Genomic DNA, 21,832 nt, shown 5'->3' with positions numbered 1-21,832 from the left:
TTCTCTCCTTCCCTGTCTCCCTCCCCCTACTTCTTTCTGGTGTCAAATAAAAATAGGTCTTGTTTTTTACTTCGAGATTCCATTTTCATTGTTGTTCTATGTGACATGTAGAAAATTATGTCATATCTGGACAAAGAGAATTTTTATTTATTCCTTTCCAATATATACACCTTGCCTTCTTGTTTTATTACATTAGGTAGGACTTCCAGTAAGGAAAAGAATAAATAAAGTTTGGGGTCATTACAATTTTTATCTCACTATTTAAAAAGGATTAAAGTGGGCTTTTAGGGGCTGGCACTATGGCGTAGTGGGTAAAGCTGCCGCCTGCAGTGCCGGCATTCCATATGGGCGCCGGTTTGTGTCCCAGCTGCTGCACTTCCGATCTAGCTCTCTGCTATGGCCTTAGAAAGCAGTAGAAGATGGCCCAAGTCTTTGGGCCCCTGTACCCATGTGGGAAACTGGGAAGAAGCTCCTGGCTCCTGACTTCAGATTGGCGCAGTTCTGGCTGTTGTGGACAATTGGGGAGTAAACCTCTCTTTTTGTCTCTCCTTCTCTCTGTGTAACTCTGACTTTCAAATAAAAATAAAAAAAATTTTTAAAAAAATAAAGTGGGCTTAAATAGAATCATCCTTCAATCAAAGAATATTCCAATATTCCAAAAACACTTATAAAACTTGGAGGGAGGAAGTGCATGAATTTTCTCATCCTGGCATGTTGCCAATTTTACTGTCTAAAATTAAAACATTTTTAGAATATAAATCATAACTTTAATCTTAATGTGTTTCATAATTTACCTAACCTAAGAATTATAATTAAGGAGCAGTGTTGGACATGGTAAAAAAAATATTTATCAAACATGCAGAAATTTTAAAACACTTCCATTTTCATTTTTCTCCTGTTGAATCAAATAAAATAAACATTGTATATATGAGTTTAGTATAAATTTTATTGTCTTCTTTTTCTTTTTTTCTTTTTTGACAGGCAGAGTGGACAGTAGAGGGAGACAGAGAGAAAGGTCTTCCTTTTTGCCGTTGGTTCACCCTCCAATGGCTGCCGCGGTAGGTGCGCTGCGGCCAGCGCACCGCGCTGATCTGATGGCAGGAGCCAGGTGCTTCTCCTGGTCTCCCATGGGGTGCAGGGCCCAAGCACTTGGGCCATCCTCCACTGCACTCCCTGGCCACAGCAGAGAGCTGGCCTGGAAGAGGGGCAACCGGGACAGGATCGGTGCCCCGACCGGGACTAAAACCCGGTGTGCCGGCGCCGCAAGGTGGAGGATTAGCCTACTGAGCCGCGGCGCCAGCCTAAATTTTATTGTTTTCTAGTTATTTACTTAGATATCACATATATGTATGACCCCCCCCACACACATATTTAAATATAAATAGGACCTGGGAGTAAGGGTTACCTGTGAAGCTTTTAGCAGATAAAGAATAATGGTTGTTTTTTTGCAGTTTTCTTTGTACTTGTACATATGATCTAAATTTTTTAAAAATAATTAACATTATTTTTACTAAAATATTATTTCAAAAGTAGTTATAAATATCTATAGATGTACTAAATAACTTACAAAATTAAGAAAATAGCTAAATGTCTAAATGTGGATGGGATTTGCTCTTAATGCACATTATAAGGTTAATATTTTTGACACTGACATTTCGTTTATACATGCTCTACCCTTTGCAGCAGCACTACATAACTTGAAGAATTGGGTAGAAAACACTGAGTTAACATCTCCTATCTGCCCCTGAGGGATTAAAATGCCACTTTGGGGGAGACATTTGGGGCAGTGGTTACCAGAAACGGACCTGAGACGCCAGCATCCCATACTGGAGGGCCTGGGTGCAAACTTAAGAGTTGAGTCCCAGCTACCCATCTAGGAGAACTGAATCTGTGGGCATTTGGTAAGTTAACCAGTGACTGGGAGATCTCTATCTCTTTCTGGCTCTCTGGCTTTAAAAATAAATAAATTAAAAATTTTAAAATTAGAAAAATTAAATGTCATATCAACTAAAACCATGAAGAATCAGAAGTCTAATTATTATGCAGAACCTCCTTCTTCTGAGGTAGTCAAATTGGTGCTTAGAAAACTGACACCCACAAGCAAAAGAAATTAGCCCCTAACTCTCACTATACATAAAAATCAACTTAAAATGGATTAATGACTTAAATGTAGGGTCCCAAAATATGAAAGCACTGGAAGAAAAACATAGGGGTAATGCTTTAAAATATTTGTCTGGAAAATGATTTTTTGGATAATACTTCAAAAGCAAAAGTAATAATACCAAAAATAGACAAATGGGATTACATCATGCTAAAAAGCTTCTGAACAATCAACAAAATGAAGAGAAAACCTACAGTTTTGAAAAAAATATTTGCAAAGTATACATCTGATTAGCAGCCAATATCCAAAATTTATAAGGGACTCAGACAACTCAATAATAAGAAAACAAATAGCTCTATTAAAGTGGATGAAAGGAGACATACAGATGGTCAACAGGTATATGAAAAAATGCCCAATATCACTAATCTTCCAAGAAATACAAATGAAAGTTACAATGAGATTCATCTCAAATATGTTATAATGACTATTATAAAAAATAAAATGTAACTGTTGGCAAGGATGTGGAGAAAAGGAAATTCCATACACACTGTTGGTGGAAATGCAAATTAATAAAGCCATTATGGGAAACAGTATGAAATATTAAAAATAGAACTACCATATCATCTAGCAATTTCATTCCTGGATATATATGCAAAGAAAAGAAAAGAAGTCATCAAAAGAGATATGCTTGGGGTTGGTGCTGTGGCATGGTAGGCTAAGCTTCTGCCTACAGCACTGGTATCCAATATGGGCATCAGTTCAAGTTCCGGCTGCTCCACTTCTGATTCAGCTCTCTGCTAATAGACTGGGAAAGTAGGGGAAGATAGTCCAAGTGCTTGAGCCTCTGCACCCACATGGGAGACCTGGAAGAAGCTCCTGGTTCCTGGCTTCTGATTGGCCCAGCTCCAGCTGTTGTGGCCATTTGAGGAGCGAACCCACAGAAGGAAGACCTCTCTGCCTCTCCCTCGCTCTCTCTGTAATCTTGCCTCTCAAATAAAAAAAATAAAATAGAGATATGCTGTTTTATTGCAACATTGTTTACAATATCCAAGATCAACAGATGAATAGATAAAGTATACTGTATACACACAATGGGTTTCTAGTCAGCCATTTCTAGGAATGAAATCTGTCATTTGGGACAACATGAATGAACCTGGAGAACATCAGGTTCAGTGAAACAAGTCAGGCCCTGGGCCCCTGCACCCATGTGGGAGACCCAGAAGAAGTTCCTGGCTCCTGGCTTTGAATCGACACAGCTCTGGCCATTGTAGCCAATTGGGGAGTGAACCAGTGGATGGAAGACCTCTTTCTCTCTCTCTCTGCCTCTCCTTCTCTCTGTAACACTTTCAAATAAATAAATAAATCTTAAAAAAAAAAAAAAAAAAAAAGACTGTGGCCGGTGCCGTGGCTTAACAGGCTAATCCTCCACCTTGCGGCGCCGGCACACCGGGTTCTAGTCCCGGTTGGGGCGCCGGACTCTATCCCGGTTGCCCCTCTTCCAAGCCAGCTCTCTGCTATGGCCCTGGAAGGCAGTGGAGGATGGCCCAAGTGCTTGGGCCCTGCACCCGCAAGGGAGACCAGGAGAAACACCTGGCTCCTGGCTTCGGATCAGCAAGATGCGCCGTCCGCAGTGGCCATTGGAGGGTGAACCAACGGCAAAAAGGAAGACTTTCCTCTCTGTCTCTCTCTCTCACTATCCACTCTGCCTGTGGGAAAAAAAAAAAAAGACTGTCTATCCCTTTCTCTGTAATGCTGCATTTCAAATAACAAAATACATCTTTTTTTAAAAAAAGAAAGTTGGTTAGTTATTGTTGGGATTAGGGAGAGGTGACAAGGACTGTTGAGGAAAGGGAAAAATGTAAAATGACTACAAATTATTTTGTTTCTGTTTCATGTGATGAAAGTGTTCTAAAATTGATTCTGGTAATAGTTGCACAACACTGAACATCCTAAAAACTATTGGATTTCACTCTTTAAATAGGTGAATTGTGTGATTCATGAAGTGTATTTTCAAAGTTGTAAAAAAAGATAGTACTGGGCAATGGAAGGAGCTTGAAACACTGAGCGATTGTGAAAGCGACCACATCCCTACCTCACCCCACCTTCGACCGTGGATTGTGTTAAACCAGATGTTGAGTGTGTGTATTAAGAGTTACCTACTTTGACTAACACAGGATCAATACAGGAAAAGAAACTCATTAAGGAGACTCAGAAACTGTCAGAAAAGTTTATTATTTCTTTGTTTTAAAGAAAATTATCATGAAGTAAAAGGAGTATAGAGTTTCAAGAGGAAGTAGTCAAAAACTGTTTACTGCTGTTGGCAACACAAGTCATTGGTAACTAAGTATATGCTATTGAAATCTCAACTCATCTTCACTGACCTATTCCAGTTACTTGGTTTTTGGTAAAATGAGATACATTAACTTTTATAGTATATCAAAACAATCTTTCTTTCAAAAAGGATTTGGGGGATAAAATTTTATTTGAGCTGATCACATTTAACCTTAATATCCTAAGACTCTTTATGTTTGTATCTATGTCCACTTTGATTTTTCCAGAACTGTTAATATTTTCATAATTTTATTCCACTCTAACTTCAGATATATTAATAATACACATAATATCTGAATGTTAGCTTCTTTTTTTAAAAAGTAACTTTTTCCACTGTATTGTAATACTCCCATGAAGTAGCAAACCAAAAAGACAAGTGCTATGGAGTTCTTGTCTTTACATAGATCTCTGTATGCTTTTGTCTGCTTTAGGCAGTTATTCAAGAATCAAAATGGAATGTTAATGTTAATTCATCTTCTTATCTCAAATGACATTAACATTTGATTTTTTTTAAACTGAAGGGCAATTTAAAGTTTCTGCTATGCAAATATTCAATTTATATTCATCATTATTTACATAATTTTTAAAACTTAAATTAGTAATCTGCATTTTTCCCACTTTTAAAGATTTATTTATTTATTTGAAAGCAGAGCTACAGAGAGAGAGAGAGAGAGAGAGAGAGAGATCTTTCATTTGCTTGTTCACTCCGCAAATGGCTGCAAAGATCAAGGTTGGGCCAGGCCAAAGCCAGGAGCCAGATGCTTCTTCTGGGTCTCCCATGTGGGTGGCAGGGACCCAAGCACTTGGGCCGTCTTCTGCTGATTTCCCAGGTGCACTACCAGGGAGCTGGATAGGAAGTAGAGCAGATGAGACATGAACCAGCACCCATCTGGGATGCTGGTGCTCAGGCTGGGGCTTAAACCACTGCAACACAGTACCAGCCCCTGCACTTTTTTCCATCTTACAAAAATTTTCAGATATAAAGTTGAAAGAATTGTTCAATGAACACTCACATATTCACAACTAAGAGTCTACATTTAACTACATTTGCTTTATCACAATCAGTCCCCTCTATGAATCCACATGTGTGTAAAGAACTTAAGTAACTGGGCCATCATGTTTCCTACCACATATACTAACAGAAAGCTGGATGGGAAGATGCCCCACTTGAAAAGAATTTCACAGTTTGGTTTGTGTAGGAAGTTGTGCACCATTTACAGAGCAATTAGGACAAGGCGGCTGATAGTGTTGTTTGGATCTTCTATTTCATCACTGAGTTTGATTTTTTGGCATAGACTAACCACTGAAGGATGAGTCTTAAAAATTTGACTTGTTTGTAGATCTCATTTTTTGTTAATTTTTGTTTCATGTAATGTTAAGTTATTACAGGCATGCAAAGTTACAACTGTCATGACTTCCTGATGAATTTATCTTTCATCATTATGAAGTGTCCCTTTGTATCTCCATTAACTTCCACATTATCTAATACTACCTGGTCTCAATAAATTCTATGTATTACTCAGCTCTTAATCATTATAACAAAAATACAGAAGAGAAGTTACTAAAAAAGGCAGTTTATGTGGCTCATAGGTTTGGAGAGTCACAATCCAAGATCAGGTGTTTCCACTGGTCTGGTGTCTGATGAGGGTGATGGATGGTGGAAAGCACATGGAGGATACAAGTGAGAGGATCCAATGGTTGTCTTGTGGTGACACCTGCTTTTCTTCTAGTAGGGGCTACAGTGAAGACCCAGCAGTTCAGTGTGGTGCTCCATGACACCTTGTTTTCTTGTAATAAGTGTGTGAAACAGAGGGAGGGGCATAACTTTTAATAGATGAAATCCTAGGTTTTCCAATTATGTGATGTTATGACTATGGCTTTTATCCCATGTCAGAGCAAAACACTGGAACCCTTTAATACTTGTTTCGCAATACCACTGGTTGTGCAATGTCCTGGATATACAGAATGTAAGGCTGCCACACAACACACCAAACACCAGAGTAAGGGAAAGGGTTTATTGGGGGAAACCCGACAGACCAGAGGGAAGGGGCAAGGAAGGAAAAAGAGGGAGGAGAGCGTAAGAGAGAGATCAAAAGAGCGAGAGAGAAAGATCAAGAGAGACCAGGAGATGGAGAGAAAGGGAGCCACGTGTTCAGGAACAGGTCCTCTGAAAACTGAGGACGGCTGGGCAGGAAAGCAGGAGCTGGGAATCCCATTAGGATGTGGATGAAGCTGACACTGGTGGTTGGGCCATGTGGCCACCTGACTTTCAGCAATGGTGGCAGGGGCCAGAGCCTAGGATGGTGTCTGGGGTGTAGATCATGCTGTAGGTAAGGCTGCACCATTTTACTAACACAGTACAGTAAAAACTTCTTTAGTCCAGCAGCCTGAGCATGGCATCTTTGTCAGCATTGCAGTGGAACATAAGCAGGGTAACTGAGGAACCAATATAACACAGGAGCAGCTGAGAACTGATTCAGGGAGGTATCAGAATGCTCCATGCAGGGACTGGTGCTGTGGTTCGGGTCAAGTCATCGCCTGCAGTGCTGGCATCCCATATGGGCGCCGGTTCCAGTCCCGGCTGCTCCACTTCCGATCCAGCTCTCTGCTAGGGCCCGGGAAAGCAGTGGAAGATGGCCCAAGCCCTTGGGCCCCTGCACCCGAATGGGAGACCCGGAAGAAGCTGCTGGCCTGGCTCCTGGCTTCGGATTGGCACAGCTCTGGCAGCTGACGTGAACCAGTGGATGGAAGACTTTCTCTCTCTGCCTCTCCTCTGTGTAACTCTTTCAAATAAATCAATAAATCTTTAAAAAAAAAAAAAATGCTCCATGCTTCTAAATGACACTACTTGAGCTCTCCTGCTAGCTTCTGAAATGTAAAATTCTAATTCCATTGATTCTGTGGGTCTGGGCCAGAGGAGGGAACTTAAATTTCTAACACATTCTGCATACTCTGTAACCTGTCTACACACCACGTATGAGGGTATTTCAAAGTCTGTGAAAATGGAATCAAAATGTAACTTACTGTATCCCTATGGACTTCAGCCCATTTGTTATCTCCTCAGAGGTCTACAGTGCCCGCTCAAGACAGCTTTTCCTTAGCATCCTTTAGTCTTCCTCACAACACGAACTTTCTATCAACACGAACTATCTGTCACCCTCTCCACGTCGTGAATTCCCACGCCGGGGTACGGCACCTCCGGCTTCTCGCCCCTAGCGAGGTGTCACCGCAGCAGGAAGCAGGCTGACATCCGGTTAAAAACACTCCCAGCGGCAAGCCTGTTCCCCTCCACACCGGGAGGCCACAGGGCTGGCGGACTCCAGAACCCACGTCAGACGGGGCGGCGTGGGCCGGCCGCGGGGAGGTCGTGCGGTCCGCCTCGCAGCGCTCCCGAGCGGCCAGGACGGCGGCGCGCGGCAACGTCTGAGAAACGCCTCGCTCCTCCCCACGAAGTCACTCGGCAGAAATTCAGCGAGAGGCTACACGACGGACAGCGCCGCGCAGGGAGCCAGGCTGCGGCCCGGCCTGCGGAACACGGAGGCCGCCCGGCGCGCGCCCACCCGCACGCAGAGGACGCGGCCCAGCCCTCGCGCGCCTCTGCCGGAAGTCCAGGGGACGCGCTTCCGGCCGGGGCGCCCGTTGCGCCGCGCCTGCGCACTGGGGCCTCGCGCAAAGAATCAATCGGACGGGTAGTGGGCGTGCTGTGGGCTGAGGCGCGCTTCCGCTTCCGGCCGCCAGCGTCTACGCGCTCCGTGCTACGTGTCCCTGGCGTCTCCGAAGGCCGAGGGTCCGGTAGGGGTTTCCTGGCGGTGCGGGTGGGCGATCTGGGCCGCTGGGACTCCTGACTCGGCGGCGCGGTGGGCTGGCCTCAGGGTCGGACGGCCCGGGCGCGGGGTCTGGCGAGGCGTTGGCACACTCGGGCGCACGGGCAGTGAGCGGGGAGCCTCACCGGGCCCTGGCCGGGTCCGGGCTGCCCCCTCCCCGCCGCACGGCTGCGCCCGGCCCGGGTTCGCTTGCTCGCGGCTCCTCCTCTGCCGCCTGGGAGCGAACTCTCCGCCTCTGGCTACACCGCCTGCGCTCGGAGCTGCGGGGCCCCGCACCGGGTGTCTGAGTGCAGTTTGCCCTGGCAGAGCCGCGGGCAGGCCTGGCCCCGCCGTCGTGTCCTGGGGAGCCGTGCCTCTGGCCTTGCGGCCGTCCCCGGGGTGTGCGGGGGGAGGGTGGATCTTGGTTACGATCGCCCCTCTCTGGAGGCCGTGGCGCTTTTCTGGAGAGAGGCTCGTTTGCTTTCCTCCTGCGTCTGCGATTACCCAGTTTTAGACCGCTGGGCTTCAAGAACATGGTGAGATAATGAGCCAACGGGCAGTGACGTGTTTTTGTTCCAGAACATTCACGGAATTCTTTGTATACTTTGTGTTTGGTTTACATTATCCCATTTTTAAAGATATTTATTTATTTGAAAGTCAGCTACACAGAGAGAGAAGGAGAAGCAGAGAGAAAGATCTTTGATCCGCTGGTTCACTCCCCAGATGACCACAATGGCCAGAGCTGTGCCACCGATCTGAAGCCAGGAGCTTCTTCCAGGTCTCTATGTGGGTGCAGGGGCCCAAGGACTTGGGCCATCCTCCACTGCTTTCCCAGGCCATACAGAGAGCTGGATCGGAAGAGGAGCAGCTGAGACTGGAACTGGTGCCCGTATGGGATACCAGCACTGCAGGCGGTGGCTTTACCCGCTACGGTCCCTATTCCATGTATATTTTTTTAAAAGTTATTTGAAAGGTAGAGAGAGAACCATTGAAGTCTTTCACTGGTAAACTCCCTGGGAAGCTCCTCAACAGCTGGGGCTGGGCCGTACCTGAGTCAGGAACTCCATCCAGGTGTCCCACATGGGTGACAGTGACCCAAGCACTCGGGCCTTCCTCTGCTGCCTCCCAGGAGCATAGCAGGAATCTGGGTCATAAGCATGGAGCAGCCAGGACTCAGACCAGGCTCTCCCGTGTGGGATGCCTTAATCTTAGTGGCAGCTCAACCAGCTGCACCACAGTGCCTAGTCCACATTACTCCATTTAATTGGTTCACTGCCCACCTTACACGAGAAAATGGGCTTGAAGAGGTTTGCATTTCCTGGCCAGGGAATTGAACCACTGTATGGCCACAGTTCTAAGCACTGGAAATAAACTAAAATACAAGGAATGCCCTCTCCTGGTTAGCTATTATACCACAGCTCTTAAAGATTTGATGACATTTCTGATGGGTAATAGATTGCTCAAAAGAATCCATATGACATATAGCTCTGTTTCCTTTAAGTACATATTTATAATTAAAGGTTTGGAGTTTAGCTGCTAACTTCTCAGAACCAGGTCTCTCTGTAGCCAATCTTTATGGTTTTGAAACTTTTATTCTCTTCCTGTCCATTCTTTACAGTATACTGTTCTCCAAATGTGGGCATGTTCTAGAACAATCAGCTTGAAATCCACATGCACTTCTAGTCTTGCAGCACCGTAATTAGCATTCACCGTTTCTGGATAGTTTAAAATAAACACAGAAGATTTAATCTGCTTTAGCGTAGGGATTAAGACACCTGTGTTGCATATCAGAGTACTTGGGTTTCATTCCCAGCTGCAGTTCCCCAGTCCAGCTTCTTGCCGGTGCAGACACCGGGAGGCAATGTCTTAAGTCAGAGATGGGAAAGATCTGGCCCATAAGGCCCTTGAAATCACTTGGTCTGGCCCTGACAAGGTGACTGCAGGTAGGACTTGAAAATCTATAGCAGGCTAATTTTTAAGTTGATAATTTTGTATGTCCTGTGGATAGTAATAATATCCAAATGACCCTTGGCCGAAAAAAGGTTCCTCACTCCTGGCTTAAGTAATTGGTTCCTGCTAGATTTACTGGGGACCTGAATTGAGTTTTCTGGTTCCCAGCTGTAGCCCCAGTCTAGAACTGACCATTGTAGACATTTGTGAAATGAACCAGCGGTGGGAGCTAGCTACCTACAGAAAGTAATTGTTGGATTCCAACATTGTTTTCTCTTGGCAGGAACAGTGAGAGGAATAAGGAATAGATGTGTTGCCAGTTGCTTATCCTTTGAATAGATATGGCCCTTTTGTATTAATAATATGCTGTCCTTTTTCAGAGAGCATAATGTCTTTGATCTGATGCTGTGCTGGAATTTACAAAACTAATATCAATTTATGAGGTGATCCTTACCTTCATCAGACATAAATTCATGGCTTATCTCATTTACATATTAATGTGAGCTCTTACTATATAAGTAATACCAAATGAGTATCATTTTTCCTTTTTGTTTTTTTGAACAGGTAATCATGGATCAGGTAATGCAATTTGTTGAGCCAAGTCGGCAGTTTGTAAAGGACTCAATTCGACTAGTTAAAAGATGCACCAAGCCTGATAGAAAAGGTAATAGCTTTAATGTGAGAGAAAAAAACTAAATCTGTATTTTTTAAGTCTTTTATTAACATCTTCCTGATGAATAATCATTATGTTAGTTTCACCAGTATTTTTATTTATTTGCTTTATTGCATTTTAACAAAGATTACTTCTTCCTAAAATTTTTATATTCTTTGTTCAGTTTTTGTATTTTCAAATGATATAAGATTAATATATTTCTTATTTCCATTCTGGAAAAGTCTTTGGAGTCCTCTGTCCTCTGACCCTAGCCCAGTGAACAAAATCTTAACATGAAGTGAATGATATAGTTGTTGCTAACCTAGAAAGTTTGTTTTATGTGTTGTGATTCATGTGTTAAAAACGTACACCAGAATTTGTTACTCTTGGATTAGGAACTGGGAATATAATATAGACTGCAGTATAATATATTCTGTATAACATATAAACAAATAGAAACAGATATAGTACAGAGAATGGTCCTTCTTGTGGATTGTAGCATCTGTCAGGGAGTACTGTCATAAACAAATATGTGCAGTAATTAAAATTTTATTTGCTAGTTACTTCCATGGTAAATGTTGTAGGAGGTAACCAGAGGAGATCTGAGGGCATGTGACAGGAAGACAGGGACAGCTGCCCTGAGCCAGTAACGGAAACTTCCAGGGACTTAAGCGTTGAATATAAAATTGTACTCAACTTAGTTTCATTTTTCTAGGCCTTGGTCTGGGCTTCATCATAGTATAAAGACAATGGACTTATTTATAATATGCCAAAAAGATGTTTCTGCATTTACTCTCAATGTTATAATAAAAACTACATTATACTAGGCTTTTTTTTTTTTAAAGATAAATGTGTGGCCTGCGCCGTGGCTCACTAGGCTAATCCTCTGCCTGCGGCGCTGGCACCCCGGGTTCTAGTCCTGGTCGGGGCGCCGGATTCTGTCCCGGTTGCCCCTCTTCCAGGCCAGCTCTCTGCTGTGGCTGAGTGCAGTGGAGGATGGCTCAGGTCCTTGGGCCCTGCACCCGCATGGGAGACCAGGAGAAGTACCTGGCTCCTGTCTTTGGATTGGCATAGTGCGCCGGCCGCTACGTTCCGGCCATAGCGGCCACTTGAGGGGGTGAACCAATGGAAAAAGGGAGACCTTTCTCTCTGTCTCTCTCTCTCACTAACTCTGCCTGTCCAAAAAAAAAAAAAAAAGATAAATGTGTGTTCTATCTATAATTTTCTTCTTTTTTTTTTTGGTATTCTGGCTGTTTGCTTAAAAACAGATATTTTCACTGCTTGTTTTTTAATTCAGTAGTTCAGCATGCACTTTTATGTCTGTTTCCTTAAATATCAAGAAATGTGGAAATTTAAAAACCTGTCAGGTGAGCTACTTACTATTAGTATTCACTTTAAAAAAAAATTACTAATCAAGAAAAATGTACACTAGTGAGTTTATCTGCTTTTTTTCCCTATACTTTCAATGATATTACAAAAAATAATGTGGATTTTGTGTTTTTAAATGTAGAATTCCAGAAGATTGCCATGGCAACAGCAATAGGATTTGCCATAATGGGATTCATTGGCTTCTTTGTGAAATTGATCCATATCCCTATCAATAACATCATCGTGTAAGTAAACTTAGTGAAATAGACTATATCTAACATTGGGTAGAGGTAGAACCACTTGAGTTGTCATTTTTATATATATATATAATATAATATTGTAATATTGTATATAATATGTATATATATTTAGAGATAATATAGAATATGTCTTTACTTTTTTTTAAAGATTTTATTTATTTATTTGAGAGGTAGAGTTGCAGGCAAGTAGAAGATGGCCCAAGTGCTTGGGCCCCTGCACCCACGTGGGAGACCTGGAAGAGGCTCCTGGCTTCTGGCTTTGGATTGGAGCAGCTCCAGCCGTTGCGGCCAATTGGGGAGTGAACCATTGGATGGAAGACCTCTCTCTCTGCCTCTCCTTTCTCTGTGTAACTCTAACTTTCAAATAAATAAATCTTTAAAAAAAAAAAAAAAAAGAGAGAGAGAGAAAGGTCTTCCTTCCATTGATTCACTCCCCAAATGGCCTCAACGGCTGGAGCTGCGCTGATCTGAAGCCAGGAGCCAGATGCTGCTTCCCAGTTCCCATGCAGGTGCAGGGGCCCAAGCACTTGGGCCATCTTCTGTTTTCCCAGGCCACAGCAAAGAGCTGCATTGGAAGAGGAGAAGCTGGGACTAGAACTGGCACTCATATTGGATGCCAGCACTGCAGGGGGAGGTTTAATTTACTGCACCACGGTGCCAGCTCCTGTCTTTACTTTTTGATACAGTTAAGGTCTACTGCTATTCACTGAGTACTTGATAACTAGGAGCTTTTATATCTTCAGCAGTCTTTACAGCAACTTTTTGAGCTAGGCAGTGCTTTTTTAAATTAATAAAATTTTATGGGGTCAAGAAAAAGATAGTGTATCACAAAGGAAATATTTAGTTAACCAATATTCACACCCCTATCCTCTTTATATCTTGTTGATTTTTAAGGTGCAGAGAAATGTCCCCATCTGTAAGTCACCATTCTGCTAGGTTCTAATTCTGGACCAAATTGCCTATATTACGTTTGCTTTCTTGTTACTTAATAATAGCTTTGGGTGACTTACTTAGCTTCTCTGTGCCCAGTTTATTCAGTGAGGAAAATAGTTCTTACTTGGGTTAGAGTAAAAAATCAATGACTTAAGTCATAGAGGTCCTGAAAAACAATTTGGGTCAAAACCAAAATGTAAGTTGGTTTTATGATGAACCATTGATGCTGATAGTAGGGGATCTTAGTGTGAGTTCTGATAGTTACTTGGTAATTTTGTTTTCATTTAATCTCTACGTGTCAGCTACCATTTGGAGGTAACAGTGCCTCTTAGGCTTATTGTGGGGAGTGATAAAATTTGGAATAGTTAGAAAAGCTTTCTGAATATAATTCTCTTAAATGCCAGGTTATTTTATCACTGGTAATGGTAGATGTGTTTTTTAAATGACAAATGACTGAATGCTTATTGTTGGATAGATTTCTTAAGTGGCTGGTATAGTCAGCAAGCAAAATACCAGAAAGTGATAAACAGTTAGAATGGGAAGGGAGTCACTCAAATCTCCATCAGTTCAGAAATCCCTTTTGTGTTACTGAAGTCAGCATCAGCCTGGGCATCCTGGAGTTATGGAGAGGATAGCGAAGTTTATTCAGGAGACCTGAGGCTACCTGGGCGGCAGCTCATCAGGTAGAGGAGAGATGGAGGGGCATCTGCCTTGCCCCCTCTCCGGCTTATGCCTCTGTGGTTCTTTTCCATCCTGACTGTTGCTTTTATAAGTTCATAAAAAACTTACTTCCTGGGATAATCACATTCATTGTTTTTAGTGTAACTTTGAGAACAACACACACACTTCTCTTTCCATTTGTTTGGTACATGAGCAGTTTTCACATTTCCCCCAGGCTTCACTCAGCAGTATGCCTACCAGATATCACTGCCTTGGCTCTTAGATATGAGCCAGGATGTGAGCCTTCCACGTGAGAGTACGAGTTCTGGGGCAAACGTATTCTGTAATCTATTCCGTATCCTTACCTCTGTAGAACCTAGTCCAGTACCCTCGAGGGCCACCAAAGCACTGCCGAAGAGCTTACTGAAGAAGTGAACAACTTCAGGTTCTCTGCCTTTTTTCTAATGGTGATAGTGGCAATAATGCTAATGCTGACAGCTCTTGAGAACGAAGCTGTGCCAGAGCCTGTTCTTGCTTTGAGCAAACCCAGCTAATTCTCAAGAAGAGACTGAGTACCTTGCTTGACATCAGGTTGGTAAGTGGCAGAGCAGTGGAGGAAACCCTAGGAATGTAGTTACTTCTAAGTCTTTTTGTTTAAGGAGTTTAAAATCTGTCTTTAGATACGTTTAACCTTAATGTGAAGGCCAAACAAAACATTTTGTGAGAAAAGCTACAGAAAACTTACTCTTTTTTATGGTAAGCTATGATAGCTATAAAACTGAAAATTTTTGGTTTTCTTTTTTGTTTTCCTTTTTCAAAGAGCATAGATCACTGTTTAAATCATCATGAGATGACAGCAAGGGAAATAACAACCACATTGAATCATTATCATAATTTTTTCTTATCTAGTGATGAAATTATTTTTATTTAACAGCACAGTCTGAAACATGTATTGGACTAATGTTTGTGTTTTTAAAACGTAAGTTCTTCTGCTGAGACATGGCTTGTTTCATTATATTAAACTGGGAGCTTGGATGATGATAAGATACAGTAGTAACCAAGTTTTTCATATTTGCTCTTTATTTCCAACACATGTATCGACTCTGTCAAATGAAGACTTCTCAACTAATCAGCCTGTTGAGTCATTTATATCTTTTGTTATTAAAAAAAGATATTATGTGATAGTATTCCAAAATTAAGTTTTCCAGATGAGCAGTGTGAGTTTTAAAGTACACCTGTTCCAATAACCACACATCCCCAAGGACCTTTTCTGTCCCCAGGTTTTAAAGTACAGTGTGCTTTTATGCTGTCTTGGATTTAAGCTGGCTGTCAAAAAGCTGGTTTTGATTCTACAAAATTACATCACATTGCCTTGCAGATTTGTCATTAATATCTTATACATACTCAGAAATGACCATTTTTCTTTCTTTTGCAGTGGTGGCTGAATACTTTTTGGAAGAATCGTCCTGGAGATTGATTAACAAGTGAGGGTTTGAGAAGCTCGTGGAGTAAAAATTTGCCTATATATTTTGTGTTTTTCCCAAGATTTTTTTATTTCTAAATTAAAACAACTTCAAAACAAAACTTTTTCCATCACAGGTCTCTATTAAACTTTAATAATAGAAACTAATGATGAAAAGTCATCTGAACCTTCAATGAGTTCTAATCTTTGCTAGTGGAGGGTCTAGCCTTGATGTTGACAAATGCTGACAACCAGGGTGGTAATTGCTGAAGGTTGGGGTGACTGTGGCAGCTTCTTAACGTAAGGCAACAATGAAGTTTGCCACATTGAGTCTTCCTTTTATGAAACAGCTCCCACTGGCAGGCAATGCTGTTTGAAAGCATTTTTATCCACAGAACTTTTTTCAGGATTGGAGTTGGTCCTCCCAAATCCTGTCACTGCTTTATTGACTTCGTTTTTGGAGTGTTCTTAATGGTCTATTGCTTTCTTAACAGTGTTCACAGCAAATTCACCAGGAGTAGACTCCATTTCAAGAAATCACTTTCTTTGCTCATTCATGAGGCAACTCAACCATTCAAGCTTTGGGAGATTGCAGAAATTCAGTCACAGCTTTGGGTCTACTTCCCATTCTGTTTCTCTGGTTGTTTACACCACATCTGCAGTTACTTCCCCACTGAAGTCTTGAATCCTTTAAAGTCCTCTATAAGGGTTTGGATGAGCTTCATCCATAATCCTACTGACAGTGGTATTTTGACTCGACCTCCTTCCGACCTCCTTCCTTGAATCAAGGATACTATTAGTGGCATCTGGAATAGTGAATCCTATCCAGGAGGCTTTCTTCTTCTTCTTCTTCTTCTTCTTTTTTTTTTTTTTTTTGGACAGGCAGAGTTAGAGAGACAGAGAGAAAGGTCTTCCTTCCGTTGGTTCAGCCCCCAAATGGCCACCACAGCTGGCGTGCTGCATCGATCCAAAGCCAGGAGCCAGGTGCTTCTTCCTGGTCTCCCATGTGGGTGCAGGGCCCAAGCACTTGGGCCATCCTCCACTGCCTTCCAGGGCCATAGCAGAGAGCTGGACTGGAAGAGGAGTGACCAGGACAGAATCCAGCGTCCCGACCAGGACTAGAACCCGGGGTACCAGTGCTGCAGGCAGAGGATTAGCCTAGTGAGCCGTGGCGCCGGCCCAGGAGGTTTTCAGTTTACTTCGCCAAAATTTATTAGAGGAGTCACTGTCTATGGCAGCCAAAACTGTGTGAAATGTATTTCTTAAAAAAGAGTTGAAAGTTGAAATTGCTGCTTGAAGAAGGATAGATTAACAGGCATGGAAACATTAGCCTCATTGAATATATCTTAGCTCTTGAGTGATTAGGTGCATTGTCAATGGGCAGTTAAATTTTGAAAGGAATTTTTTTTTTTTTTTTTTTTTTTTTTTTTAGCATTAGGTCTCAACAGTGAATCTAAAATGCTTATGAACCATGCTGCGAACAGACATGTGGTCATCTAGGCTCTTGCTCCATTCACAAAGCATGGGTGGAGCAGATTTATTATAATTTCCGAAGGCTGTAAGGTTTTAGGTGGTAAATGACCATTGGCTTCAATTTCAGCTGCATCAGCCCCTAGAGGAGGGTGAGCTTGTCCTCTGAAGTGTTGAAGGCAGCTGTTGGCTACTCATTAACTGGGAGTCCTGGTGGCATCTGCCAACCAAAGGTGGTTTCCTTTGAAATTCTGCTCAGTGGGGCCCCCTACATCAGTGTCCTCTGGGTTACTAAGTGCATTTCTACAGCTTCTTGTTGTTTGACTTTGCACTTTCATGTTACAGAGATGGCTGTTTTCCTTAGCCAACTTTGCTGGCTTCAGAGTCTTCTGCGGTTTTCTTTACTTTTCTCAGCCCTCATAAAAATGAAGAGAGTTAAGGCCTTTCTCAAGACCAGGCTTTGGCTTGATGGTATCTTGTGGCTGGGTTGATTGTTGGTGGGGAAACCTTTTTCCCCCAAGGGCTGTTTAGATATTTATAACATCATTTGTGCTCCATACAAAATTATCAACTTCTAGCCTGCTACAGATTATTGATTTTTGAGTACCCCCAGCAGTTGCCTTGGAGGGCCAGACCAAATGATCTTGCGGGCCTTTATGCATGGCCACAGGCCGGATATTCTCCACCCCCGAGTAGCCAGACTGCTAAGACTTCACCCTCACCGGCAGGAAGGTTCTATTACCTTGTTACCATTTGTGTGCTTACAGCAGTGCTCTTCATTTCCCTCAAGAGCTTTTCCTTGGTGTTCGCAACTTGGCCAGCGACCCAATCTGGGTTTTCAGTGTGCCATCTTCATGCTTAGTCATGTCTAGCTTTTGATATAAACTGGGAGACCTGTGACTCAATTTCACTTGGATAGTAAGAGGCCATGAGTTAATGGACCTAATTTCAATATAGTTTTGTACTGGGGAATAGGATTTTGAAGAGGAAGAGATGAGGTGAAGTGTATGAACTTTCCTGTCTCTTGTGGGCACAATTGGTAGTGTCCCCACGTTAAAATAGTAACATCAAGGATCATTGGTCACAGATCACCATAGCAGATGGAGTCATCATGCAAAAGTGTGAAATACAAGAATTAGCAAAATGGGACACAGAGATACCATGAGCACATGTTGGAAAAAAAATGGCATCAGTTGACTTGCTCAATGCAGAGTTGCCACAGACCTTCCGTTTGTAAAATGAAGACAGTTGCTGCAAATGACAGGTGACATGCAATATCATGAGCTACGTCTGTTCTGTGGAATTTAAGCTAGGTAAGAAAGAGGGAAGAGTTGAGTGAAAATAGACTGTGGGCTCCAGTGGGTGAAATATTTATTTTGAGGTAACTACTGAGAGTAAACAAGAAAGGTAAGATTTCAAGGTTGAAAATAGGATGCTTGAATTCAACTTATGGAGGAGTTATAATTAGTAAAGACCAGGTTAATTTTGGAAGGACCATGAAAATCGATAGCTAAGGCAAATAAAAAAATCAAGGTTTGTGGGGGTGCAGTCAAGAAATGGTATACCACTGTATTGAGAGGTTATATTTATGGATGTTAAAAGTCACCAGGAATTAGGAGCTTTTAGAGAATGACAGCAAACCAGAAACAAGTCTTCCAGGGTGTGGTGGAGGAAGGTGTGACCCCTGGTTAGAGCTGTTAGGGGAGTGTGTGGTACCAACTGATAAAGAGTTTCAGAGGTGGAGGGTAGAGTTGACAACAGGAGTGCGAGGCTGCCTTGAGCAAGGAGGCTCCCTCTTGCCACACCTCCAGTCCTGAGTTTTACATGGGGTGGGAGAAGGAAGTAGAGTCCCATTACTAGTACTAAAGGCTGAAGTTGAAGAGCTTAAGGTGTCACCCACTCTTGTCATACTTTGATAGATTTTTTTTTTTTTTTTTGAAAGAGACCTTCCATCTGCTGGTTCATTCCCCAAATGGCTGCAATGGCTGGAGCTGGGTTGGTCTGAAGACTGGAGCCAGGAGCTTTTTCTGGGTGTCCCACATGGGTGCAGGAGCTCAAACACTTGGGCCATCTTCTGCTTTCCCAGGCACATTAGCAGGGAGCTGGATCAGAAGTGGAGCAGCCAGGAATTGAACTGGTGCACATATAGGATGCTGGTGTTGGAGGTGGCAGCTTAACCCACTATGCCATAGCACCATCCTCACATAGTAGATTTTTGTATCATAATTTGACCTTATTTTAATCCCCCCATAACTGAATATCAAAGCTTAGACATTTCCAATGGGTAAAATTCTTAAGGCCTAAGGATTGTTGGGAAGACCTGCTCCCCGTTGTTGCATTTAGAATAGATCCTTGGATTACACAAAGCATGTTAAAAACCAGCGAGGCAGAAGGTAATTCGTAATTCCTGGTGACTTTTAACATCCATAAATATAATCTCTCAATACAGTGGTATACCAGTTAATTGACTGCACCCCCACAAACCTTGATTTTTTTATTTGCCTTAGCTATCGATTTTCATGGTCCTTCCAAAATTAACCTGGTCTTTACTAATTATAACTCCTCCATAAGTTGAATTCAAGATCCTATTTTCAACCTTGAAATCTTACCTTTCTTGTTTACTCTCAGTAGTTACCTCTGCTCCAGGCAGAAGAACCTGCTCCACTGTAGCTGCACGAGGGCCCTGGTGTTTCTGTAGGGACTTTGACTGCTGGTGACACTGGCAGATTGAGAATCTAATTTACACAGTGTCTGACATCTTTTTATGTAGTTGGGGCATATGCAACTATAGGAAGTCATTAGTCTGTGGTCTCACTGGAAAACACAGATATTCGGATATTTTTTATTCTTGAGTCAAATCCGGTGCCCCAGGGATGATGTCACTTGAGGAAAACATTTCACCGCTCTTCTAGGCTTCTAAGCATCCTGTCGAGTCAGTTTCCCACTACAGCTGCTGCAGGTACCACATTCTGTCTGAGGGGAAGGCGCTCATGTCCTCAGTCTCTCCCAGGTTTGCATTAAGGCTGAGGAAACCTGCCCCTCTTCATTTTTTTCATGATCAGCTCTGGTTAGAGTGCCTCTTTCCCAGCAGTGCTTCTGTTTAGTTCTGGCAACATCCCAAGATTCTCTTTTTTTTAAAAAGCAATTTATTTATTTGAAAGGCAGAGTTACAGAGAGGCAGAGGCAGAGAGAGATCATGAATCTGCTGGTTTACTCCCCTTGGCCACAGCAGCTGGAGCTGGGCTGATCCGAAGCCAGGAGCCAGAAGCTTCCTTTGGGTCTCCTACATGGGTGCAGAAGCCCAAGGAGTTGGACCATCTGCTGCTTTCCCAGGTGCATTAGCGGAGAGCTGGATTGGAAGTGAAGCAGCCAGGAATCAAACTGGTGCCCATATGGGATGCTGGCACTGTAGGCAGTGACTTCACCTGCTACACCACAGTGCTGGCCCCCCAAGTATCTGTTTCACCTGAAATACATGGGAACTTCAAAAGTGTGGAAAAATAGCATTAAAAGGCACATTTATTTTGGTGTAAAAAATTTTGAAATCCATACATAGTTTTTATCAAAATGCAGATTTTCACATACCTTTTGAAGACCCTTCATATATGCTCTAAGATTTGTACATATGAGGAGAAGCTTGTGGCTGTTTGCTGCAAAGTACTGTTGTCTTCATGTTGCTGTGCTGATATCAAGGAACTAGAATAATCATCTTTGATTCTCATAAAAGACCCTTTTGATGCTCAAAACTTAACTCATTTTCAACATTTAGATTTGCTTCTATTTGCTGAAAATGGTTTTATTTGAGGGAAAGATATGGCCACTTTTTGTGGTATAAAGTATAATTCTTTAATTGAGCTTAAGCTTCAGGAATTATTGTGTGGGTTTGTATGTGTTTACTGTATAGCTGCTAGATTGTTGGTTAAGAATTGTGTCCACGGGCCAGCGCTGTGGTGTAGAGAGTTAAGCTGCTGCCTGAGGCACTGGCATCCCGTATGGTTGCCGGTTCAAGACCCGGCTGTACCATTTCCAATCCAGTTTCCTGTCAATACACCTGGGAAGACATGGAGGATGGCCCAAGTGCTTGGGCCCCTGGGGGACCTTAATGAAGCTCCTGGCTTCCAGCTTCCGCTTAGCCCAGCCCTGGCTGTTGTGGCCATTTAGGGAATGAACCAACAGGTAGAAGATCTCTCTGCCTCTTCCTTTCTCTCTCAGTAACTTTGCCTTTCAAATAAATAAATAAATAAAAATTTTTTTTTTTTTTTTTGACAGGCAGAGTGGACAGTGAAAGACAGAGAGAAAGGTCTTCCTTTTGCCGTTGGTTCACCCTCCAATGGCCGCCGCGGTAGCGTGCTGCGGCCGGCGCACCGCGCTGAATTGCGTCCAGTTAGAGTTCTCAGTAGGGGCTGTGACACTGAATGGATGAAAGAAAGAATCTGTGTAGTCCCTTACCATTCTAGTTGTGTAGTGTGACAGAACTAGCATTAACTGTTTTCTTCAGTAAACTTGGAAGCTCATCACTGGAGAGCCATCTGAATTTCATTTGTGCAATGTTTTCTCAAGATAATATTTTACATAGAACTTAGTTACTTAAAACATATTTATAGTTCTGTTTTTTCCTCTCTGCAGTACATGCAGATGGAGACATTTGCTACAGGATTCAGTGGATGTGCTATTTACTTAATAGCCAGCTTCACTGCATGTGACCTTTACTTGATCAAAAGGAAACAGAGCATCCACAGACTCCATCAGTGGTTGCGGTTACCTAGGTGAGGGTTTAATGGAAGAATAGTGTTGGAGGAACTGTGTTGGAGGAGCTATTTTAAGGCCAAAAGGCAGTTTTAT

The 21,832-nt window shown here is 42.7% G+C and overlaps 1 protein-coding gene across 3 annotated transcripts; it reads left to right on the top strand.

The window, feature by feature from the left end:
- The first annotated feature begins 8,130 nt into the window (after positions 1-8,130).
- SEC61G (SEC61 translocon subunit gamma) lies at positions 8,131-15,642 on the top strand. Of its 3 annotated transcripts, none has more exons than XM_062179423.1 (4): positions 8,131-8,219; positions 10,750-10,849; positions 12,348-12,450; positions 15,494-15,642. In XM_062179423.1, the coding sequence occupies exons 2-4, from the start codon at positions 10,756-10,758 to the stop codon at positions 15,501-15,503; spliced, it is 207 nt and encodes a 68-aa protein (XP_062035407.1). In that variant the 5' UTR covers positions 8,131-8,219; positions 10,750-10,755; the 3' UTR covers positions 15,504-15,642. The 3 variants fall into 3 exon arrangements, with proteins under 3 accessions (XP_062035407.1, XP_062035406.1, XP_062035408.1); XM_062179422.1 differs by having other exon boundaries at positions 8,144-8,224; XM_062179424.1 differs by lacking the exon at positions 8,131-8,219 and adding an exon at positions 10,543-10,628.
- The last annotated feature ends 6,190 nt before the right edge of the window (positions 15,643-21,832 follow it).

The sequence above is a fragment of the Lepus europaeus genome, chromosome 20, assembly GCF_033115175.1.
Source record: "Lepus europaeus isolate LE1 chromosome 20, mLepTim1.pri, whole genome shotgun sequence".
In the NCBI taxonomy this organism is placed as follows: domain Eukaryota; kingdom Metazoa; phylum Chordata; class Mammalia; order Lagomorpha; family Leporidae; genus Lepus; species Lepus europaeus.
This window is presented reverse-complemented; position numbering and strand designations above follow the sequence as displayed.

Excerpts from the sequence above, each read along its gene's own strand:
- SEC61G (XM_062179423.1), top strand. The coding sequence starts at position 10,756 with ATGGATCAGGTAATGCAATTTGTTGAGCCAAGTCGGCAGTTTGTAAAG. Across the intron at positions 10,850-12,347 it reads CACCAAGCCTGATAGAAAAG|AATTCCAGAAGATTGCCATG; the intron begins GTAATAGCTTTA and ends TTTTAAATGTAG.